At 39.2% G+C, this 26,610-nt stretch overlaps 1 protein-coding gene across 3 annotated transcripts in view; it reads right to left on the minus strand.

The window, feature by feature from the left end:
- Positions 1-26,610, minus strand: part of UTRN (utrophin) — a 4,744,936-nt gene that overhangs the window by 3,395,596 nt on the left and 1,322,730 nt on the right. For all 3 annotated transcript variants that reach the window (XM_044069601.1, XM_044069592.1, XM_044069610.1), the window contains one exon: positions 18-125. In XM_044069601.1, the coding sequence (XP_043925536.1) occupies positions 18-125 (108 nt within the window). The remainder of the gene's footprint in view (positions 1-17; positions 126-26,610) is intronic.

A 26,610-nucleotide genomic window follows, 5' to 3' on the forward strand; every position in this document is an offset into this window, starting at 1 on the left:
CTCAGAAATGTACTTACTGCCAATTTCCGTACGTTTGCATTCATTTCTTGCTGGTCTTTGAAGTGGTCTATTTTAATATTATATAGGTCGTCATCCTTCTCTTTAAGCCATGCTTTGAAGAGACACTATAAAATGAAACAGAACATGTTACCAATACTGCCTTTGATCATCCAAGTTTCTCAATACTCCACCCCATAAAGAATGTGATATGTACTTTTTAGTGCCATCAATTAGCAGGTATCGACAAAAAACAAGTAACTCCTTGAACATACATTTTTTGGAAGGGTATGCTATGCTACAGTTCAATAGTAACAGTAAATACAACCAGCTGGCTGATGATCTGCTACAAGGCAGGCCTGAGTCATCCTCATTTCAGAGTTGTCACTTCAGATCTGTGCACATTCTACAGCACACTTCATAAGTACTTGACAGTGTAGTATGTGTGTGTGTGTTTACATGTTTGTAAATCACATTCTTATCGACTTCGATAATGAATTGGGCATTAAATGTCACAGACAGCTGTATGATACAAGACATACAGAACAGCAAAAATCACACTCAAATTAAAATAGAGGAGAAATGTCATTCGACTGAAACCTCAAAATACTGAAAGTCAAAATGTTGACAACTCGAAATATTGAAAAGGGAACTTTGCCCTTTCCCCACTGTTGTGCAATCTCTGAGTTGGTACATACAATTAGCATGGGGTATGGGGGCACAACACTCCACTGGAGGGTGCAAGTGGGGCTTGCCCCTGTATTAAAAGGGTTTCATTATTTTGACATTTTAATATTTTGAGTTGTCAACATTATGAACTATACCCATTAAGATGTAATAGTTTGTGCCTTTTACCATATAATGTTAATTATGGGAAATCTTTCCCTCTTCGCAGACTTGCTTACAGCTCTTAAACAACTTCCAGTAAGACTTCCCTGCACTTGAGAAGGTGCTCAAATCACCTCCTACTACAAATTTCTTCCACAACACTGACATATTTTAAGTCCTTAAGACTCTCTCAGTTAATATCCTTCAAGTGAAGAGCTTTGTAAAATCAGTGTACTACCATGCTTTGACTACTTTATCAATGGCCTATTTAAGACATGCAGGCAAGCCCAGAATCACAACCATATGGAATCAAGTGCAGTATTACCCTTCACATCTAACTCACATCACCAGATCTTGTAGAATTACAAACTACTCGGTGCCTAAACAATACCTGACAATGCACACCCAGGCCCCCTTACCATCTTAAGAATTCCTGAAAAAAAGAAAAATCAATAGGGACAAAGGTCAGAAATCAAGAACACTTCTAGGATACTGCCACTTTCAAGTTAAAAAGAACTAAAATTTTCTGAAGAAAACATCTGTCACAGTGTTACTCATTGTCTATAATGTACCACTTTTTCTTTTAAAAGATACCATTTTTGGGGGGGCAGTGGGGAAAACAAAAGGTACATTCCCAGACAAGGTACATTCTCTCAAATCAAGGACAGTTAAAAGGTGTACTCTCAGGGCTAGAGGCACTATCACTTGAGCAGTGGAAAATACAGTTGTATGACTGCATTCCTCAATCACGGATTTAATGCTACTGTGTCATTCCTATCCTGGGGAATTAGCTGTAAGTGGGCAGCTACCTTCTGCCCTGTCTTCCAGACATTTTGGACATCCTCCCAATGTGAAGCTGGTCTCCTCCACTAGCCTGACATACAAGATGATAAACTGATAAAGGGAGTGCAGACAGTGCCATCTTCAGTTTCTTTTTTGGCTGGAGAGCCAGCAGTAAGCGTGCCCCATCATCCGGCTAAAAATAGACCAGGCTCCTACCCCTCCTCTGTATAGCCTCTAAGGAGCAAACTTGTATATTCCACCAGCTACCAGCCTCCCTGGGGTTAAGGTGTCTTCAGTATTAATTTGGGGTCCTGCAAGTTAGGATGCCTTGCAGAAATGGCGACAAACTGACTTTACACGTGTGACACAAGACTTGCCTTCACCCACCCTCTACTCACCAAAGGCACAGTAAAAAGAATTACCGAAAAAAAATAAGTATGTGGGGGACAGCTAATATGGCTGAAATGACCCCACTGCTCATTAGCTTGATTCTCCTTCCTCCTTTCTATACTACACTGAATCTTACCTATAAATCCTCTGCTCTATACCTCTGAACTGCTAATCTTACTCTCAAAATGGCATGCTACCTCTGTATATAAATGTTTGTACTCAAAATGGCACACTACTTTTGTATATAAATTTATTTGTACTGAAACTGATTACACCTTCTTATCCAGTGTTGTCCAACATTGCTTTACTACCAATGTACTTAATTATCACTTGTAATGTTGATTTTACTGGGGAGCTTTTCTCCCTGGGCCTCCACTAAAAACAAGCTCTGCATGGCCCAGTGGACTTTCTTGGTTACACTGCAAATACATAAAATAAATAAATCTATGGTTATGGAGAATATACTCGCACAGCTGCACTATGTTCACTGTGGGATTTACTGCTAGAGGAGTACAACTCCTTATCCATGGAAAGACTACACAACTACGAATGCCCCATGGGGAGTAGAAGATCATAGCAGGCATTCTAGGACACCTGTGGCAAAGATGACCTTGCTCTTTAACTGAAGCTACAGCTTGTACTGCTCCGTGAAGGTGCATATATCTATGAGGCTACCCCAAGTTGATACATGCCTAAAGAAAGTTACTATGGCTGCAATGGTATAAGAGGCTCAAACTGGCCCTTCCTGGTGTTTCCCCATTTGATTCCTGACAAAAGGTGATGCAGTTCAAAACTCGGATACAGTCTTCATTGGCAAGAGGTCTGGTACAAAAGAGGAAAATTATTCAAGATGCACTGAATTCTTTGGTTCATGTCGGATAATATCAGAGCTGCCCATGCACATCCATCAGGTGCAAAATTCTCACATTTGTTGAGAAAACTTTGACAGAAAACCATTAACTTAATTTGGTTAAGAGTAACTTCAGATACCACCTTAAACATGAAGGTGGTGTCAACTGTATGTTTAACCTGTCTCTATGAAATGTCATGCATCTCTCATTGCTCACTGATGCTTCAAATCTAATGTTTTGCTAAGTGAGGTCTTCCAGGAGAAAAACTTGGGCACTATTGAGCAACTATGCTTAAAAGGGGTTGAGTCAGTTTGACCAAGACAAAATTCAGGTTCCTAGGAGAAAGGGACACTTTCATGGAAGACGTAAAATGAAGTGCTCTGAGAAACAGCTTTGCTGCTGAGTGGCCTGAAGGAGGGAACTCCATGGGAAAGCAACCTGCATTGGCAGATGCATGCAGCTTTAATGAAGCAAAGCTGAAGATCTCTGCTAGGTATTTAAAGACTTCTGATTCTGTGGTTATAGCTGGAGAAAAGCCCCCAGGTATACACTACATGTTGACACTACCTAATGCTGCTAGATACACACAATATGTTGGAATATACAAGATAACCTTTCTCCTTGGTTAGCAGGACACAGGTATGAGGGAGAAGCAAATGTCGGTCTCTGGTTATCTAGAACAGCAGGAGGTAATAGGGCTATCTTGTCCATAGGGTCAGTACCACTATAAGTCTGGACCAATACAATCTGAACTTATGAAAAACATCAGAGATTAGAGGAAAGTGTGGGAAAGCACATAGAAGGTTTTTATTTCAAAAGATGGAAAATGTATTTATTGTTCGTGGTTCCTTAGATGGGTGTCTAGAGCAAAACAAAACAGCAGCTGTTTCTTTGTCAGAGGTAAACAAGTCTACCTCTGGCATTCTCACCTTCTAGTTAGGTTTTACATGACAGATTCAAACTCCACTCCTGGTTGCTCACCCTTGATGTGCTTAACTGATCTACTATCATGTTCATTCAGGTCTTTGGGGGGGGGGGGGGTGTCAAGTGGCCTGAGAGTAAAGACCCTAAGGCACTCACTGTCAGTGTTAAACTACATAGCTGGTAATGTAGCACAAGACCATTTTATCAGTACCTACTTTCAGGGTTCCAGGCTGCCAGCTTGTTTTTAAAATCTTTAGGACTAGGAAAGGCCCATTATTTCCTTGCAAATGATACACCTCCTGATTAGCTCCATACCCTTCCCTTTGAAGTAGATCGATCACATGGGCCTCCAGTGTACATCCAAGGCATCTGATCAGTGTTGCTGTTCTCTGGCAAAACAAAAGCCATTCTCTGTGCATCCTTTAAACCTGCTGAGATGACCATCTAACTTGTCCTTCACAGAGAGAATCAAGAGGCAAAATCTTGTTCAGGGGTGTTTCAGCTGCTCCTACAAGGTTTTACAGGTAAGTACTGAATTTTCCTCATGTGCACCCAAGCAAAGTTAACAATCAGCATAGAGACTAGCACATAACCCATAGCTCTGCAGAACATTTAGCTTAATGTATTTGTCTGGCTGAGGTCTCGAGAAATGGGTTAAGCTACATGTCCTCATCTTGTGGAAGGATAAGTGTACTCTCTGTTTTGTACACAGGAAATTATTTCTCCTCCCTGACATTAGGCTTGTATTTGGTACATTTAGCAAATATTGTACTTCATGGTTTTCTTCTCCCAAAAAAGTTCCTAGGAAAAGGTAGTCATTCATTAGAAAGGTTGATATGTATATCCTCCCAGGTCCTGAAGTGATGACCTATCCAATGTTAAACATTTGGTAAATACTGTTTGTTTTGTGGATATACCAAAAGGTTAAATAAACTGCAGTGCTTGCTGCCTTACAGTGGATCACGAACTGTGTTCCTGGTGGGCAAGTACATGCAACAAAGGATTATTAATTATAGGGCCACTAGGAAAGACTGAGAGAAAAGCAACAGCAGCACTATCTGGTGGGTAAAGATCCTGAATTTGGGAACTCATGAATTTGTTTAGCTTGGTGATATCTGCTACAGGCCTCCAAGGACAGTGACTTTTTGGAACCACATCTGTCTCTCATCAGAAGATGAAGAATGCATAAATAGTTGTGATGGTTAGTTCTGATTCATGAGAAGTGTGTGGAAAGCAATTCTAGGAATGGTAGGAAGGCTTTGTATTCCACTGTGCAGTCTGACATAAATGATCTCCCTCTCGCAATATGTCTGCAGTTATGGAAAACCATCTGACCTGGAAAGAGAAAAGCCTCCCACCCAAGAGGACTGAAGGAAGGGAGCAGGATAAAGGTGGGAGGAAACATCATTGCCCACTTGTGTCTATGACGAAATCAAACTTTCCTTTCTTCTCAAAGGCCAACTACTATCCAAACTGATCTGAATTATCCACTTTGGCACGTTTCCTTCTCTAGGGCAGTTTCTTCCAGATCTGTAAAATGGGTGGACTACAAATGCTTAAATTCTATGGTTTTGTCCTCCTACTCAGATCCCTTGAAAATTTCCTGAGTAGGAAGACCAAACAGAAACTTCTTGACTACGGCTGTATTTATATCATTATACCCACATTTGATAGGATGCTTACACATTCACTGCTTGCGTAAGCATTGTAATTTTCATTTCCCTCTCTCATGGTTTCATCCAGTATCTTGCAAGCCATTTATTTAATAATGTCCTCTTTATTTATTTTACATTTGTTGACTGGGCTAGTCTAACTGGATACATGTCCATTTTCAGTAGAGGCCCGGGGAGAAAAGCTCCAGGAATCATACAGAGTTAGTCTAGGTTAAGACAGAGCCATTATAAAAAACAACAAATTGTTACATAGATGTATTATTTTATTTATTTATTTTACATTTGTTGACTGGGCTAGTCTAACTGGATACATGCCCATTTTCAGTAGTGGCCCGGGGAGAAAAGCTCCAGGAATCATACAGAGTTAGTCTAGGTTAAGACAGAGCCATTATAAAAAAACAACAAATTGTTACATAGATGTATTATAAAAAAACACTGATAGAGGGTACTACAGAAACAATATAAAAAACATCAATTGTTAAGAATGACATTATAAAAACAAACAAAAAAAAAAAAAATATATATATATATATATATATATATATATATATATATATATATATTTTTTTTTTTTTACTGAGTATATTTCTCAGTGTAGATAAAAATAACTAGGGGTTTGTGTACAAAACAAATTATGTAGAAACAGAGAGAGGGAGGAAAAGTACAGGATGTAGGATGAAATGTTAGAGTAGGGGAGAGAAGTTAGGGTTGGTGCAGGAGCATAACCAGTGTTGATTAAGAAATAGCCTTAGATTCTTTTTAAAAAGCAAGAGAGAGGTCTGAGATGTGAGATTGGGAGGTAGTTGATTCCATACTTTTCCGACAGTGTTAGAAAACAAGGAGTCGCCTGCTGAGTTTTTAGTTTTGGTGGTATTAATCAACATTTTTGTGTGAGGAAAGCAGATTATTGAGATTTTTATAAGGTATAATAAGGCTTAAGAGTATTGGCGTGTTAGAGGGTTGATGCAGGGTCTTATGGGCTATTGTAATTTGGTAGAATTGCAGCTGGTTAAGAAATTCTAGCCAGCCTAGTTGCTTTAGGTTCAGACAGCGATAGTTCTGAACGGAGAGCCGGTAGCAAATCTAGCAATATTGTGATAAGATGTGGTAAGTTTGTTGAGGTTATTCTTAGAGAGGTTAGTGTATATAGGAGAGGCGTATAGTAGGGTTGAGATTAGGTGTGTTCTAGCTATAGCGGTCCTTGCTGGTAGTGTAAGAACGGGGCTTAATTTTATAGAGGGATCCTAGTTTTCTGTTAACTAATTTTATAGTGGAATTTATGAGTGTCAAAGTTGAGGTTGTTGTCAACTGTGATACCTAAGAGTTTGGTGGTTAGGTCAGGAGAGATAAGAGTACCATTATTGGATGTGAGGGTAAAATGTAAAGGAGAAGACTTATGGGTTGGTGTGAAAAGTAGCAGTTTAGTTTTTTGGGGGTTTAGGAGGAGGCAACGGTTTGAGAACCAATGCTCAACAATATTGAAAGCTTTTTGGGTAAGAGACTGGAGTTCGGCTTGGGAGGTGGCTGAGCAGATTATTGTAGAGTCATCTGCATATTGGATGCAGGTGGAGTGTGGAATAGCTAAATGAAGGTCATTGATATAGATGGAAAACAGGAGTGGACCTAATATGGAGCCCTGTGGTACACCTAGGGAGATAGGAAGATGATTTGATAGTTTATTTTGCCACAGTACAGCTTGATGTTGGTTTTCAAGGTAAGATGTGAACTAACTCATGGATAGAGTGTCGAGTGAAAGAGATTTCAGTATGTGTAGGAGACGTTGGTGATCAACCATGTCAAAAGCTTTAGATAAATCCACAAAAACTGCAGAGGAAAGAAAATTTGTATTGCGGTTTTTGTTGATACAGTTTGTGAAGGATAGCAGGGCAGTGGTGGTACTGTGGAAAGGCCTGAATCCATGCTGACAGTTGGCTAATAGGTTGTGATGGAGAAGGTGGTTAAGAAGTTGTTTGTGAATGCATATCTTTGCAAGGGGGGATAGTAGAGCTATAGGGCGAAAGTTAGAGAAGTCATTGGAGTTACCTCCTTTATGTAGTGGAATGATGTGAGAAATTTTCCAGATAGATGGGATAGTACCTTCATTTATAGTTCTAGTTATGAGAATTGAGATGGGGTAAGCAATGGCATTGGCCCCTTTTTGCAGAAATTCTGCTGGGAGTTTGTCGGCTGAAGGGGTGGTTGGTTTTAGTTTATGTAGAAGGGAGCAGATAAAGGATGTGGACACTTGTTGTAAATGAAATGCAGGGGGTGGATAGCTAGTGGGAGTGGGCAGGTTAGCGGTATTGGGATATAGATGGTTTGCAAGAGTTTGGATAGTGTCAGTAAAGAAAGAATTAAAGGCATTGGCTGTTTGTATTGGATTTTCAGGGTTCGAGCCTAGTGGGTTGTGGATGACGGATTGTCCTGGGTTAAGCAGTTTGTTAAGTCCAAAATTTTTGTGGATACTTGAGGGAGGATTGTTGTAACTTGTGGTAATAGTTCTTTTTGTCTAGTAAAATGGCTTTTTTTGTATTGTTTCTGAGTTGTCTGTAGGTTTGGTGATCTACATGATTCTTAGTAGTCCGCCATTTTGCCCATGATTTGTTTCTTTGATGGATTAATTGCCTGGTTTTATTAGAGAGCCAAGGGGCAGGTTTAGTTTTATTTCTAGTAGATCGTAATGGGGCGTGATGGTCCAGGCATTTTAAGAATGTAGAGTTAAAGTATTCAACTGCTTTATAGGGAGAGATTTCAGTAGAGTCCAATTACATTGCTTTAGTTCTGTTTGGAATAGCTTGGAATTAAAGTGCTTTTTGGTACGTGCAGTTCTTCATATTTAACTCATTCAAACCTGCCACTCAGTTAACAAGGTGTTATTTCCTGTACTCCTGTGTGCTGTCAGCCTGGACAGAAATTGCCTTGATCTGCAAGTCAGACACAAATGTGAGAAAAATATTTTACATGAAATAAGTTAAGTAGCTTGTTGCCTTAGCTGTTTAAATTAATTTCTCACACACAAGCTGTTTAACTGCGACACTCAATAGCACTAAATCAGGACCATGATAAAGCTGCACTGTAACAATAGCACCGTGTACAATCTGCATTTGATGTTCTGTAGACTTAAAAGGACACATGGCAGCTCAAACAATAAGTGGTGCAGGTGTGATGAATTAATCATGCTGGTTTGGCAGTTGACTTAAGTGCCAAGGCAGCTGAAACATATGCCTTTTGTCAAAATTAACACAGCTTACCATTCTTCTAGTCATTAGGGAATACACCAACACTGCAGTGAAGTCAAACCCTTTGGCAGAGCCCATGATCACTACTGCCATCAATCACAGAGATGTTACACAAGTATTTACAAAATTCTTCATCCCCATATGATACGTTAGATTTCTTGGAAGTAGACAGTTGTGTCAGACTTTTAGTAGTTTCAAATGAGTTTTTGCCTCAGATAAAGGAACTGCTGCCACATGCCTTGGCTGCCCATGCCCCAAGTAACTTTTGTGAAAGTTGGGGACCACTTTACCCCCTTAAGACACAGTGCTCCTGTATTAAATTCAGCAGCTCCCAAAAGGGGTGTTCTGATAAGATGGTCCCCTACTCTATTTCACATCTCTGGGGAGAGGAGATTCGAGTGAGTAGACCAAATTCACCTTAGCAAATTCTGAATCCAAGGCGTTACGAGGAGAGGAGTTCCTTATCTATTTTAAAAGGGCTTACTGGTCTATGTATGTCCTGATCCTATAACAAGTTGCAACTTGTCCTTCAGGAAGAAAGGCAACAGAGGCTAAGGCCAACACCAGTTCACTGCACACCTAGCCATCATTCATCAGTCCACTAGGGGGAACATCAGAGGCTGTCCATCGATTGGAAAAGACAGAAAGCTTCATAGTCATCTATATTTTTACAAACTCCTCTATCAGCGTAGTTAAAAAAAATTCTTTCGGGGGGGGGGGGGTGTTACTTCACAATGGCAAAGCTTTTGAGTGCAGACATCCTGTGCAGGTAAGCTGGAAACTAGTGCTGGCCTGGAGGTCTAGAACACATTTGCATAATGCATTAAAATAATGAAAATTGTTACTATGATGTACCTATGTCACTGTTTAAATTGTGAAAACTAATAAAGGTGTTTAAAAAAATCTGCAGACCTAGAATAGGAGTTTGCCAGGTCATTTACTTCCCGGGAGATGTGAAGTGCTGTGCAAATAATGCCACTGTGTATAGCACACCAGCAAACAGCCATTAAAGAATTATATGCAAAGCCATGGAAAGAATTATCATGAAAATGTCCAATAATGATATACTAAACCTCTAGACACTGGACCCAACCCAGTGTAGTTTCGTCAAGGGCAGGTAATGCCTACTAAACCTGGTGAAAATGGTTCACATTGTCTACCCTGACCTGGCCAAGACATCTGACAATACCCCCACTCAAGCATTGTTGACAAACTCTAGAGGTTAGGTACAAACCCATATGGCAACCTGTGGATAGCCAAATGGCTCTCAGACAGGCCCCAGGAAGTTAGAACTGGGAAGTCCACCCCTACAAAGAGGCCACTCACAACTGGAGTCCCTCAGGGACTGGTCCTCGACAGCTCCTTTTTGGCATTTACTTCTCTGAAGTCAAAGCCAATGGCAGTGGTCCCTGACTGACTAAATTTGCAGATGCTTGCAAATTAGGAGCCACCATTCAATCCCACATTGACAAAAATGTTTGCCAGGGAGGGCTGACACAGAAACTGGTGTCTAGACTAAAACTAAACGACAAGAAGAGCATAACAGTATCCTTCTGGAAGTGGAGACTTCCAAGATGGCTGCACATTGATCAACAGCTTAACTATAGCTCTCCCAACGAGAAAAAACTCAGAGAAGCCCAGGTGATTTTTGTGTTTATGGATAAATTTCAGTAACTGGCTAGTGAGTGCACTGCCTGGATGCCAGGAAAAAGAAATACATTGCATCTAGTAAAAAAGAAGCTACAAACAGAGAGGAAGAAGCACTGCCTGGGGAAAGTTCTGCAGCTATTCAGCAAAATGCAATGCAACGTCCAGACATGACTTCCAGTGACCTACAGGAAAACACAGAAGACAACTGCATACCAGACCTGGTTAAAATAAAAAACTCTGATGGCGTATATCAACACAAACAAAAGGCTGGAAAAAATGGAAGAAGCTTTAAACAGATATTCAGAAGAAATGATAAAGCTGCAAAAATCAGAGGATGAAATGAAGAAAAGGCTGGCTGAATATGAGGCTGCTCAGGAAGAGATGTTTCAAAAATAGAGTTCGAGGATAGAGCACTTAGGGAAAATCTGAGATTTTCAGCTACACCAGATAGTCTGGAAAGAACAGACTGCATTCATTTTATGAAAGCCCAAATAAGCAACTAGACTGGTATTCAACAGCAGTTGTTAACTGAAAGGGCCCGTTGTGTGTACGATCCAAACTTGGCTTTGAGAAAGCAATAGTAAAGGTGCAATCGTGCCAACAGGAGGAGTTGATTCTGACAAAACTGTGGCAGAAGGACAAAATACTATAAGTGAGAGACAACAGAGTGTTTCTGGAGAATGACTACTCATTGTATACCCAGCAGAAGAGGAGTAAATTCACTCCACTATTCAGGGAATGTCAAGACGCAGGTGTGAGATTCAAGCTGCTGCACCCAGTTGCCTTCAAGGTATTCTTCCCTGGAGGGACAAAATCATTTTTTGATGAAGTACATGCTATGAAGGAAATACTAGTTTGCCCAACAAAATATGAGCTGTGAAACAGGAAGACATTCTGCTTCTTGTTCCTCTGCTAATAAAGACCACAGAGAGACAGTACCTGTGAAACCTTTTCCACTCTTTCAACGGAAAATGTTGGAGAGAAGGAAGGGAGCATGAGAGCTGAAGAGAAGAAATTAAGAGTACGTTGGAAATGAAGCAGAGACAGGATTTGGGAGATGGAAATGAACAGTAATAAAAGTAACAGTGTGGCATTTCAATGCAATAAATATATTTGTAAAATATGACAAAACATGAACATCTGAAAATATTGGACATTTTCATAATTTGTTTGGAAACTCAAGTATTTGCCGTACCTATGTCATTAATATTTGGAAAATGCTTTAGGGAGGGGAAGAGAGGGGAGGAAGTTAACTGTAAATAAACAAAACATTTTTTCTTAACAGTACATTTTTTGTGGTGTATGTTTTTCTCTGCATGCCATAAAGTAAAGTTTTCTTAGTTGCAAGTGTAATGGGAATAGTAAATAGGTGTTGTGTTTTATTTTTCTTTCTCCCTTCTCTCTTTCTTTTTGTTCAGTTTTAAGAAATGTATGTACTGCAATGCAAAAAAATCTTGGTTAAAAGAGCATGATAAAAGCAAACAATGTGCTTTTTCTCATTCTTACATGGGGGGGGGGGTTATAGCATTAAGGACCATAGACTGATTTAGTAACAAGTTTTAAGAGAAAGCAAGTAAATGAAAAAGAATATTCAGCATTATGAGTTTTCTCTCCTAGAAAATGGATGTATGCTTAGTAGCAATTCTGTATCTGGCTCTCATGTCTCCATGGAAACAATATGATAAAGAGAAATTGACTGCCTGATTCTCATGTCTCCATGGAGACAATATCATAAAGAGAAACTAGTGGTTACAGTCTGGTGGAGAGTGACTGGCTGGAAAAAAAAAGAAAAATGAAACTGCCTAGGAGATATTTTCTGAAAGCATTCTGGGGTTTTCACAGCTGGGAGAGCTATAATGATAAGACAAAACCAGTTGGAACATAGGAGAAGCACAGGCTGCACCATGCATCTTAGCATGGATAACCTTTCTTCTATGTTAACTCAAGTCTGTAATTGTGGCTGTTAGTTTGGGACATATGTTCCTATTAGAACTGTGAAATGCCAATACTTGAGATGTACATAATTTTTGTGTTAGTATTAAATTAATATCTTTTGGGGGGGTACTTTTTTTTTATTTTGAGGTCTTTCAATAAAACAAAAAGTTATGTAACATGTCACATAGGCTGAAATGGATATGACAAGAAACAACTATATAAACGCTCAGCCTGCATGCAACACAAAAAGCTGTAACCAGACATTTAACAATGAAGGTGCCGTACATAAAAGGTGAGAACAGCTTTTTGATACAATGTGATCGGACAGGCAGCAGAAAAGTTCTGAGGCTGGTGTGTGCTGACATCCGCTTTATAACTCATGTCCCTTTATGACCGATGTACGAAACAGAAATGTGCTGTCTCGCATGTACCTAGCAGCAGCATGTAGTCTTTTGTATACTTTCCGGACATGTGAGTTAGCCAGAGGTAAGCTACCATCTGTGATGAATACTGCAGCATATGAACAGGAGGACATCTTTTTAATACAATGGTCTTTTAAGAATGCCTTTAAATGTCAATGGTCTCAAGGATAAATACAAAAGAGAGACAATAATAAACTATTTAAAAATGTAAATAAGTTATGCTACAAGAGATGCACTTGGAAATAACTGAACATGAGAATTTGATAAATAAGGGTTTTCAGGATGGTTAGTCAGTGGAATATATGGGACAAAAGAAAAGAGGAGTACCTATATTAATTCCAAGAGGAGCTGCAATAGTGATAGAAGAGGACACAAAAGATGATGGCAGATTACTACTGCTAAGGGGCTAATAGCAAGGGAAGAGGATTACACCGGCATGTATTTATATTCCACCTAAAACTGCTATAATGGAGCTTAAGAAAATTCTGGGACAAATCAGTTCTCAGCAAGGAATGCTACTTATAAGTGGGGACTGAAATTTGACTTGCAGCAGTGAAGATGCGTCAGTGTAATAAAGGAGGGTAAATTTTTGAAGAAATTTATGAAAATATTTGACATGGAAGATGTAAACTCAGTAATAGGGGTTCAGAGAAAATTTACATATTCCCCAAGATATAAAAACTGGGCTAGGCTAGACAGAATTTACATTTCACATGTGCATTTAATTGAAGGTCTTGATAAGCACCCAATATCCATTTCAGATCATGCACCAATAATAACAAAAATAAAAACACAGGATAATGAAAAAAGAGACACTGATGCTTTCCCATCTATCTGTTGACGATAGAGGAATTTAAGGAATGGGTAGTGGAGATTATTCAGGAGCTATATGAAAGGATAGAAGTTACTTCTTAAAATATAGCTAGGGAGTGGGATAAAATTATGCTGGAATTTAAAAATGGGATGGAAATAAAAGAAAGGGAGCTATGGTTAAGAACAAGAATTATTTAGAGGGAGTGACAAATGTTAAAGTACTGCAGAATGGGAAATCTCACAGAACAAGAAGAGAATCAACTATAGAATGCAGAGTGGAAAAGAAGGGATTACCTCAGTAACATACAAGAGTTTAGAAAGACTGCTGTTAAACAACTTTTTTTTTCTTTTTAACACTACAGCACAAAATCTTTTAGCACAACTACTCAGGCAACAGAGTAGAAAGGGCCGTCACCAAGCTTAGGGAGCATAGAACAAGGAAGGTTACAGGAGATCCTGTAGAGGTATAAGAAATACATCCGAAATTCTGTGAAAGTCTGTATAAAGCAGAGAAATATGGAAATAAAGAAAAGAAAAAAAATGGAAATGTTTATGGAACAATTGAATATGCCAAGGTTAGAGGTAGATGAGGCTCTATTACTGACGGTTAGGATAGTAGGAGATCACAAAAATTGTGATGTATAACCAATCTACAGGAAAGTCTCCAGGAATAGATGGTATTCCTGTGGAAGTTTGGAAGCTAGGAGGGAAAAATTATAAAGATCTGGAAGGTTTTTGTTTAACAGCATTTTAAGAGGAAAAGTACCAACATCCTGGAAGACAGCAGTTGTAGCTATAACACCTAAAGAGGGTAAAGATCCATCAGATCTAACTTCATACTGGCCCATTTCAGTACTAAACCACGATTATAAAGTTAAATCTAAAAATACTGGTAGAGCAAACCAAGGCAAGATAAAAGCATAGATAACGTTTATCATTGCCGCTTCTTCAGACATTAAAATCATGTTAACATTCATTCAATTAAAACAAATATCAGCCAGTGAAAATGCAAATACAATACATCATAAACTATATATATATATATATATATATATATATATATATAGATATATATATATATGCAAATCAAAACCAAGTTAAAAAGTATAAGGTATAAATATATATATATATATATATATATATATATATATATATATATATATATATATATATATGTGTGCCTGTGAGTGTATGTGTGTAAGCACATCACATTAAATAACCGTGAATACATATGTAAAAATATTAGTATGCACATATAAATACACAAAAGCCATTTCTTATCTAAAAACCCTGTTTTTGTAAAACTGGTTTTATACATATTTTATAATGTAAGCCTTTACCTTTATTACTCCTCATCCTTATAATCCATTTCAAATCCAAAAGTTTCTACCTTATTCTCAATGTCCGCCCACGAACATCATCATATATTACTTCAAGGGCCATAAACTTAAAATTATGTTCAACACTATATGTGTTGACATGTTTGGCTAGAGCTAACTGTGATACTATGCACATAGTCTATTTAGCTGTATGCCAAGTCTGCCACAGTTTTTACACTGGTAGACTGACTGCAGACTTCTTGACAGAATTAGAGAGCATATTTATAGTGTCAATAACTCCATATGCACTAATGCCCTAGCCAAACATGTCAGCACACAGTGTTGAACATAACTAAGTTTATGGCACTTGAAGTAATATATGATTATGTTCGTGGGGGACACGCACTGAGAATAAGGTAGAAAATTTAGAACTGAAATGGATTATAAGGATGAAGGTTAATAAAGGTAAAGGCTTAAAGATAAAATATGTATAAAACCGGTTTTTAGATGGATAGGAAATGGCTTTTATGTGTATTTATATGTGCATACTAATGTTTTACATATGTATTCAGTGTGTTATTTAATATGATGTGTACACATTTATATATATATATATATATATATATATATATATATATATATAATACACACATACTTTTTAACTTGGTTTTGATTTGCATATATATATATTAACTGTTTGATTTATTGTATTTGCATTTTCAATGGCTATTTGTTTAAACTGAATGAATGTTAACATGATTTTAATGTCTTTAGAAACGGCAATGGTAGCCGTTAAAGCGCTTGCACAATAAATGTTCATCTATGCTTTTATTTTGCCTTGGTTTGCTCTACCAGTATTTTCGGATTTATATTACTGCTGCTGTTTTTTGTAGTGCGACAAACTGGTGGTGCATTTGTTCCTCTGGTGGCACTTTGTTGTTTTTTTCTATATGATTATAAAGTGTTCATGTACATAATGGCTAAAAGAATGCCAAATGTAATGCCAAAATTGATAGATATGGATCAATGTGATTTTGTGGAGGGGAGGCAAACATCTGACATCAATAGAACGTTGATGATCCAGAGGGAAGCAGACTAAGAAAATAACCATTGTTGTTGGTGGGTCTTTCTGTAGAGAAAGCATATGACAGAGTAAGATGGGACTTTATGAGCATGGCAATGTAAGCATTTGCATTTCCTGGAAAAAAATATAAGGTTGATTAGGAGGATACAGGGGGGATCAGAGGCAAAAATTAAAGTGGGTGGGGTCCTCTCTGATAATTTCTGCTTGAGCAAAGGAACCAGGCAGGGGTGTCCTCTTTCCCCTTTATTTGCATTACATTTAGAACTACAGGCAAAGAAAATAAGGGACTCAGAAATTCAAGGATATGATTGGTATGGTAGTCAAGAAAAGCTAGCTCTATCTGCAGGTATTTTATACCTGACAAAACCAGAAAGACATTACAGTGTTGTGGAACATTCTGAGACGGTTTAAAATCTTTTCGGGATACAAAATTAATGAAGATATAAGAAAAGCAATAGTGGTAAATTATGTACCCTCATATGAACTGTGTCAGCAATATCCATACCTACGGGGACATAATAAAATGAAGTATTTAGGAGTATGGATTAAAAATTATTTTGGTGTGGCAGCTAAAGAAATGTGGTAACAGACTAAACAAAAGATAATACAAAAACTGAGAAAACGAAAGCTTTGCTATATAGATACAGATAGTAAGAAATGAGCAGTTAAAATGTTTTTAGTCCCATTAGTCAAACACAGGTCAGACATTTTTGCCGGGTCTATGTCATATGAGCGAATCACACAAATTGCGAACACTCATAATATCAAATGTACTGGACCTCGAACTTCCTATTGTGGGGGGTTGTGCCCCACCACACCCCTGCTAAATATATATTTCAACTCAAAGATCACACTACAGTGAGGAAAGGGCAAATATCCCATTCTTCACTGTACTGCGATCTCAGAAAAAGCACTTGGAGGTCCGGTACGTTCGATGTGAGCATTCGCAATTTGTGTGATTCGCTCATATGATATAAACCCTTTTTATCAATGAGAAGAGAAGTTGTGGCTAGCAATTAAAGAGCTGAAGGACCATCTGGCAGGGGAAGACTGCAAGAATCAAGTTGGATAACCTGATTCTTCGAGTAGAACAGGGCAGAATGTGATTACCCAATTTGAAGGAGCAAACCCAAGACGGCTCTGAACCCGTGAGTAAAGAATGTAGGCGAGATAGGACCACATAACATCTATAATTCAAAGTGAAAAGGGATGATGACAAAAACAGGGAAAGCTCAAGAAACAAGGAGAGACTAGGATTTTGGATGCAGGCTTTTAAGGAGAACAATAATCATAGAATTTTGGATGCAGGCCTTTAAGGAGAACAATAATCATATAGAATATTATATCTATAACGTAAAAGTATCCTAAGAACTAAGCCAACATGGGAATGCAGAAAGGAGATTCTGCTGATAGGAATGAATGCAACTGGGGATATAGACAATAGGCAAGAGAGGACTGGAATTTATTGGAGAAAACTAAGAAACCAACGTATTGGGAGCAAATTACTACAGAGAGAAGATGATAGAATGGAAAGACGCTAAGAATTTATTTGGACTGCAGGTTAGAAATTGCCTTCTCTATCAAAGACTGATATCAGAGAAAAAAAACAGGGGGTGTCCAAAATGAAAGACCAGCACTGGTAGATTTTAGTAGAATTTATAATTATTAAAAAAAGGAATAATTAGTACAGCATACAAAATACTGCATAACTATAAGAGTCAATCAGAAGAAGACAGAAAGGACTGTGAAGAGAGACTGGATAAGCAATTCACAAAAAACAATGGAAGGGATATACGTATGTCTCCCAAATAAGCAACAAAATCTAGAAGATACAGGACTTTTCCCTGGAAACGTTTACATAGATATTTTTTATACCTTAAGCAGACTCCACAGAATTTTTCCTCAGGCAGACAGTAAATGTTGGAGGTGAGACGGGGAAGAAATAGGTAATTGGGAACAACTTTCTGGGTGTGTGGCGATTTGGAGGACTAAGGATTCCCTGCATGATGCAGTGTCGGAGATGCTGGGTGGGCAGATTGGTGTGAAAAAGGAGATGGTTTTTCTGAACCATTATACAGAATTGGAATTACCTAGACATGGTAAGGCCTTGCTGTGTCTAATTATGCTGGCTGCCAAAAAAGCAACTACTAGAAAATGGAAATCAAAATCTAAACCAACTATACTAGAAGTAGTGAATATAATAACAGAGATAAAACAATTGGAATTGAGATCTTTAGGAAGGGTAAGAGCAAACAATAAAAAGGGGAATTGTGGGAACAATACAAACAAGGGATGAATGAGGTTTAAAAGGCAGCAGGACTTAAATGAACAATGTAATGACTGACTGAGAAAGACTGGGTAGATCATAAGTGATGTATAATGTTTGCAACTGGGAGTGTGTCAGCATGGTTTGCAATGTAAAATGCAACTAAGACTGTGGCTGTGTAGTTTGTTTTCATGTATATAAATGTATAATTGCCTATGTATTAAGTTATGGTTTTATCTACCAGTTTTGACATTACTTTTGCCATTCTTTCAGCCATTACAGACATGAACACTTTATAATCTTGGTTTAGTATTGAAATGGGCCTGTATGAAGATGGATCTGATGTATCTTCATCCTTTTCAGGCATTACAGCTACCACTGTGTTCTTCCAGGATGGTATACTTCTCTTTAAGATGCTGTTAAATAAAACCTTCCAGATCCTTATCAATGTTTTCCTCCTAGCTTCCAAACTTCCACAGGAATACCATATATTCATGGAAGTTTCCTGTAGATTAGTTATACATTACAATTTTTATCTCATCTCCTCCTATCCTAACCATTAGTAACTGAGCCTCATCGGCCTCTAACCTTGGCATATTTAATTCTTCCATAAATATTTCCATTCGCATCTTTTCTTGATTTCCATAATTCTCTGCTTTATGAAGACTCATAGAATTTCCCAAAAAATTCTGATACCTCAACAGGGTCTCGTTACCTTCCTTGTTATAGGTTCCCCAACTCTGGCAACAGCCCTTTCTACTTTCTGTTGCCTGAATCATAGTGCTAAAAGAGTCTGTGCTCTAGTGTTATCAAAAAACAGTTAACAGCAATCTTTCTAAGCTTGAGCATATTATCAAGGTAATCCCTTATTTTCTGCCTAGCATTCTGCAGTTGATGCTCTTGTTCTGTGAGATTCTCCCTATTCTGCAATACTTCAACATTTATCAGTCCCTCTACATAATTCTTGTTACTTTTTAAATGCATCTCCTTATCTTATATTTTCACCCCATCTTTAAACTCCACCTTAATTTTATCCCACTCCATAGCTATATTTTCAGAAGAAATTTCTATTGTCTCTAATAGCTCCTGAATAAGCTCCACTAACCATTCCTTAAATTCCTCTATTTTCAACAGATAGGTGGGAAAGCACAAATTTCTCATTTTTATTTCACTACCTGTGGTTTTATTTTAGGTATTATTGGCACATGATGTGAAATAGTTATTGGGTGAGTATCAAGACATTCAATTAAAATGCACATGTTCCTGTGAAATGTAAATTCTGTCTAGTCTAGCCTAGTTTTTAGATATTGGGGAATATGTGTAAATTTACATTGAACTCCTATTACTGAGTTCACATCTTCCATACCAAATATTTTCATAAATTTCTTCAAAAATCTACCCTCCGTTGTTATATACTCCATTCTGAGCCCCAGACACATTTTCACTGCTGCAAATCAAATTCCAGTTCCCACCTACAAGTAATATTCCTTGCTGAATACTGATTATTTCTCCAAGAATTTTCTAAAGCTCCATTATAGGTGGAATGTAAAGACATGCAAGTGTAATCCTATTCTCTTACCAGTAGCCCCTTAGCATTACAAATATGCCATTATTATATTTATCTTCTTCTATCACTATTGGAGCTTCTCTTGCAATTAAATACAAGAACTCTTCTTTTCCTTTGTCCCAGGTATTCCTCGGGATAACCATCCTGAAAACCTTTCTTTATCAAATTCACATGTTCAGTTATTTCTAAGTGCGTCTTATGTAACATAGCTATTTGCACTCTACATTTTTAATACAGTTCACTACTCTTTCTTGTTTATATTTACCTGAGGCTGTTTTAAAGTTATTATTCCCACATTTTATGTATAGCACATTTTTGTTAAATTGTCTAGTTCCAGCTTTTGTGTTACATGTATACACTGTTTGGCAGGTTGAACTTTTATACAGTTGTTTATCATAAGCACCTTAAGCCTATGTCACATCTTATAAAACTTTTTGCTTTACTGAAAGTCCTTAAACAAAAAAACATACACATCCCAATACCTATTAACGTAATACTAACACAAAACTATATACACCTTCAAATATTTAAGTTTTACCCTCCTAATAGAAACAAAAGTCCCAAACTGCCAGCCAAGCTTACAGACTTGAGTTAGCATGGATAACCTTTCATTTAGGTTAAGATGCATGGTGCAGCCTGTGCTTCTATTAAGCGCTGACTGGTTTTGTCTTGACTTTAAAGCTCTCCCTGCTGGGAAAACCCCTGAATGTTTTCAGAGAACATTATCTACCTTGGGAACCCCTAAATGCTTTCAGAGAACATTATCTCCTAGCCAATTTCTCTTTTCTTTTTTCCCCAGCCAAACACTCTCCACCAGACTGTAGCCAGTTTCTTTTTATCAGACTGTCTCCATGAAGGCAGGAGAACCAGGCAGCCAATTTCTCTTTGTCAGACAGTTTCCATGGAAACATGAAGACCAGCTGCAGAACTGTTACTGAACACAGATGTATTTGCTACAAAAATGCCTCATAATATTCAATTTTCTTTTTTACTTGATTTCTCTAAAAAAAACATGTTACTAAATCAATCTAAGCTCTAATCCAGTCATTCCCCATGCAAGAATGAGAAAAAGCACATTCATTTTTCTTTTATCATGCCTTCAACATTCCAGTGCCTACATTTCTTAAAATTGAACAAAAACAGAGAGATGGGAAAAAAAACAGCACCTGTTTACAATCCCCATTATACTTATAAATAACTGATAAAAAAACTTCTACTTCTCGGCATGTCAAGAAAAAGTACAGTTGTGTACACTTACCATAAATGTAGGTGTTCGCGTGTATTCACTGTTGCAGTCATTACATTTGGGCAATCTGCTGGCAGGTTGCCCTCAGTTGGCCTGAATATCAAAGTCTTGGGTCCAGGGTCGGTTGCTGTCTCCTCTTCCATGACGTCAGGTCATCAGGGGTATGAAACATGCAGCCGATGCCATTTCCTTCCGTTTTTCTTTCCGCAGATGTCAGGTGCCCCCCAAATAAGGAGCAAAAATATATAAATATATCTATATATATAAATGCGATTGTAACAAACTTTACCTTCATCTAAAAGCAAATACACCACAAAGGCTGTAGAATATAGTGAAGGAAAGAGAAGTTCTAGAAAGGAAAGGGGGATGGCGGGTGGGTAACCCCGACTGAAACAGTGAATACACTAACATCTACATTTATGGTAAGTGTACACAACTGTACTATGTTCATCATGTTTCACTGCTGCAGTCATTACATTTGGGTAGAATCCCACAGCTATGGATGGGAGGCTGGAACTAAATAGCATTAGGAGCGGCTATAAGGCCCTGCAGAACTGCAGTGGCAAAGCCTGCCCTGGACTTGGGAGAAGAGAGGCAAATGATAATGCTTTGTAAAAGTAAGAACAGAGCTCCAAGTAGCAGCTTCTAGAATGTCTTTGGTTAGCACCCCTCTGAGAAAAGTTGCTGAGGTAGATGCAGCCCTGTTGGAATGTGACCCGATTCCCTTGGGCACCGGTTTACCATGATGCAAGTAGCAGAAACGAATGCAGTAGCTTATCCACTTTGAAATAGTCTGCTTTGAAATAGCCTTCCCCTCTGATCCTGCAGCGAATGTCACCAGTAGCTGCTCAGACTTTCATAGAGATTTGTTCCTATTTAAGTAAAATCTTAGTTGTCCGTGTATATCCAAGGAATGCAGAACCCGCTCCCCCTTGTTCTTGGGTAAAAAGTTGGCAGGTGAATAGTTTGGATAAGAGCCACACTGGATACCACCTTAGGCATAATGGAAGGATTAGTCCTGAGGGACACCCTGCCCGGGTAAAATGTAGTAAAAGGCTCCACAGCCACGAGGGCCTGTAGTTCTGAAACCCTTCTTGCTGAGGTGATTGCCAGAAGGAAAGTTGTTTTCCAAGATAAAAACGTTATATCCGCAGTAGCTGCTGGTTCAAATGGAAGCAGTGTGAGCTTTTCCAATACAAAATTGAGGTCCCATGCAGGAGTTGGTGATGATCTGGGAGGCTTTAAATTTTTGGCCCCTCTAAAATACTGTTTTAGCAGAGGATGAGAAAAGAGAGGAGGCTCTGTGTTGTAATGAGCCGAGACGGCAGGGGCATGGATTTTTACTGATGAAAAAGATAGGCCCTTGTCAAGCATATCAGTCAAGTATTGTAAAATCTGAGAAATATTTGACTTTGCTGTGTCCATTCCTTGTGCTTGGTTCCAAGCACAGAATCTCTTCCATTTATCAGCATAAGATTTTCTGGTACTAGGCCTTCTGGCTTCCAAAATGATATCCATCACAGATTTACTGAGAGGTATTGTTTGAATAATTACATGATCAACCATGCTGCCAGGTTCAGAGTTTGGAGCTAATTGTGCAGAATTTGACTGCTTTGCTGAGACAGTAGATGAGGTATTTGAGGCAAGTACCAAGGAGGGAGTTGAGACATTCCTTAGAAGTGGGTACCAGTGCTGGCGAGGCCAGTCCAGGGCAATTAGGATCATTTTTGTTTTTTCCTGTCTGACCTTTAGTAAGACCTTGGGAAGAAGAGGCAGAGGAGGAAAGGCATAGACTGATAGGTTTTTCCAACTGAAGGATAGGGCATCCACTTTCCATGCTTGTCTGTGAAGTCCTTGTGCAGAATTTGCCCAGTTGATGACTTTGGGCAGAGGCAAATAGATCTATGCCTGAACTCCCCCATTTCTCTGTTATCATGCTGAAGACTTGTGGATCCAGTTTCCACTCGTGCGGGTCCACAAGATTTGCTTAAGTCATCTGCCAGATTATTTTGTTTTCCTGGCAGGAAATGAGCTTGAAGATGTACTTGGCAAGTCAAGGCTGTGTCCCACAATGCCATGGCTAGTCTGCAAAGGGGGTAGGAATGTGTACCCCCCCTGCTTGTTTATGTACCACATAACCATGGTGGTGTCTGTCTTTATCAGTAGTTATCCTGGATGAAGTAAATCCGTGAAGGCTGTCAGGGCATTCTGAACAGCTAACATCTCTTTCTGGTTGATATGCAGATGCATTTGTTTTGGGCTCCATATGCCCTGAATGCATCTCCCCGCCAGGTGGACCCCCCAAGCATAGTCTGATGCATCTGTAGTTAGGGTTTGGGTGGCAGGGGATAGAGTGAAAGACCGGCCAATGTTCTGGTGACATGTCTCTGCCCATCAAAGAAACTCCTGTTGTAGGCAGGGAATGAGAGGAATCATTGTTTCCATACTGACAATGTTGACTCCATAAATGTTTTAGATACCACTATAGTTTCCTCATATGCAGTCTTGCATATGGAATTAGTAGAATGCAGGATGCCATGAACCCCAAAGCCTGCAGAATTTGTCTTGCATACAACTGGGTTTTTGCTGCCATCTGTTTGAAGTAGTCAGTTGCCTTTGCTTGTCTGGCGTAAGGTAAGCTGTCTAGGCAGTTGTATTCAAGCTTGTACCCAGGAATATAATCTTTTGAGAGGGTACCACTTGTGATTTCTTTTTGTTTATTGTGTACCCTAGGCATGTTAGAAGCCTTTTTACAAACGCCAGATGTTGAAGAAGAATGTCCTTGCTTTCTGCTTGAATGAGACAGTCGTCCAAGTAAGGATAGATTTGTATGCAAAATGCAATTACTGGTGCCAGGCACTTTGTAAAGACCCTGGGCGCAGCAGATAAGCCAAAGGGCAGTGCAGAGAACTGGTAGTGCATAAAACCAGCCTTGAAATGGAGATATCTTCTGCACGATTGCCTTATTGGGATATGCAGGCATGCCTCTTAAGTCTAGAGTCACTAACCAAGCTTTCTTGCCCAGCATGGGCAGAAGCTGTTGCAAAGTCAGCATTTTGAATTTTGGTATGTCCAAAAATGTGTTCAAAATCGATAAATCCAGTATTGGGCGCCAGGCATAGTCATTTCTGGGTACCATGAACAGTCTTGAATAAAACCCTTGTCCTTTTTCCTGTTCTGGTACTAGTTGAATAGCCCCCATATCCATGACGGACGTAACTTGTTTCTGTGCCTCTGACCACTGATTTTGTGGAAGATCTGGCCAACCGTCTGGAATTGGCAAGGTATGGAAATGAAATCTGTATCCCTGGGATACTATGTTTAATACTCACTTGTCCTAGGTTATTAACTGCCAGTTTTGAGCATGAAGTGCTAATTTTCCCCCTAAGGGAGCTGCCAAAGGATAAGTGCTTGGTGATGGCAGAGGGAAGTCATTGAGTCTGTTTACTGTAGGATTGTGCTTTGTTTCCTCCAGATTTGGAGGTAGAGGCACCCCATTGCTTTGACCTGTAAAAATCCTGTGATTGGTATCTAGAGTCTTTTGAGTGACTGGACTTGCCCCGTGAGGCTCTGTCGGACACAGGAAAAGACCAGTTTTTTGTAGGTCAGTGTCTACTGAATCTGGGTGGCTGCACTTGTAAGAAATCTTTTACAGTTTGCATAGATTTAGTTTTGACTTCCATTTTCTTTAAAACCTCTTCTGCCTTATTACCAAACAGAGTATCATGCTGTAAAGGTGCATCCAACAATTTAGCTTTAACATGATCAGGCAGATTTTGCTCCGAGTCAGGCATGCCTTCTAATCACTGATCCAGTAACTGCGGCCCTGCAAGAGGCCTCCAAGGAATCAAAACCACACTGCAAAGTATGCTTTCCAACCTGTTCTGCTGCATGCAATAATTCCTGTAATTCTTTATTTTCCACACATTCAGAAAGCAACATAATTTTCTGTTTCAATAATCCCATAACATGCTGTTGATATTTAAGCATATGAAACTGGCAGTTTAAGGCCCTAATTGCCAAGGTTGCAGACGTATAAACCTTCTTTCCCGATCTATCCAGCTCCCTGGAATCTCTATCAGAGGGGGAAGGATTCTTAGCTGTTAAGGCCTTTACACTTTTGGGACCCTGTGAGATAGTTTCAGGGTCAGCAGCAAGATTTTTGAATAAAAATTTGTGGGAGTCAGGAGGACTGTAATATCTGTCTGGCTTACTAGGAGCCAGATTAGGGAATCAGGGGCCATGCTAGACTCCGAAAACACATCAACAATGTCTAATACAGGAGGTATAGACAAAGGCCTATGCTGAGGAAGGAGCAAAATCCCTACGCCTCTTTTTTGATTCTGAGAAATCCTGACTCTCCTAATGAAAATGTTCCCTTAAAGTATGCAAGGTTTCTCCAAATGAATAATCTTCAGGAGGAGATGCAGATGGGATGGATTCCTCTGCATCTGAATCCTCATAGGGTGGTATAGAAAATTTCTGATCAGAAGAAATCGAAACCTGATCTGAAGATTCATAATCAGTGTCTTGCCTAGGCCTCTTATCAGGTGGGGGTTGGGAACCCCTGATCAAGGTAATTAAGTCTTCAGCCATTTTAATCATCTGTTTTTTAGGCATAGAGGCCTGAGCACGTGGCTCATGTGTCAGTTTTTTAGCCTTAGAAGTTGCTTTTGTCTTTGTTTTGGAAGCTGGCGTTGGTTTTATATAGAAATGTTGAGGCCTGAAAACACCCTCAGAAGCCGGTGGCTGCTCAGCGGCTCCGGACCCATCTGAGGGAGAGACATCCGCAGGTACAATACTCTGAGAATCTCGCGGCATGCCGGACTTCACATGGGTCTCAGTAGAGGCCTGCGACTTGAAAGTAGTGGGCATCAGGGGCTGCGAAAGCGCCTCACTGAGTACCGGCGACTAGCTTAGGAGAAGCTTCGTCGGTTTTGGACCTCGACGGTCTGTCTCTGTCCTTTTCTTTGCGTTTTTTGTGAACTCCAGTAGCTGGATTGCTATCCAACGACATTTCAGGGTAATTAAATCTGTTTCCAAAATATTTTGAAGCAAAGATATACCAACGCTTAATAGTGCGTTGGTTAAATCTAGCACAAAACCGACAGCAAGGCACGTTATGATCTGGGCCTAGGCAAGGAATACAGTACAAATGAAAATCCTTATGAGGTATTTGCTTCCCACAAATAATGCAATTATTAACTTTTACTGACATCGGTAAGGAGCAAGAAAAAGTTTCCCCAACGGGGTACTTAGGTTTATTTGAGGACTTCGGTTCTGAAACTCGAATGCAAAAATTTCAAGAGTCAGCTGACAGGCACTTGTGAATTGCTTCTGCTTTGGGCACAACGCGGCAAGAAAGACTGAAGAAAATGGCGTCGGCTGCATGTTTTATAACCCCGATGACCTGATGTCATGGAAAAGGAGACAGCAACTGACGCAGGACCCAAGACTTTGATATTCAGGCCGACTGAAGGCAACCTGCCAGCAGATTACCCAAATGTAATGACTGCAACAGTGAAACACAAAGAGCATCTAACATGCCACAAAAGTGGTACTATTTAAGAGAAAAAAATCTTTACTTACAGTTAACTTTCCCCTCATCTTCCCCTCCCAGAAG

The sequence above is a fragment of the Protopterus annectens genome, chromosome 1.part0 (genome assembly GCF_019279795.1).
Source record: "Protopterus annectens isolate FY-2018-M chromosome 1.part0, PAN1.0, whole genome shotgun sequence".
NCBI classification, from domain to species: Eukaryota; Metazoa; Chordata; order Ceratodontiformes; family Protopteridae; genus Protopterus; species Protopterus annectens.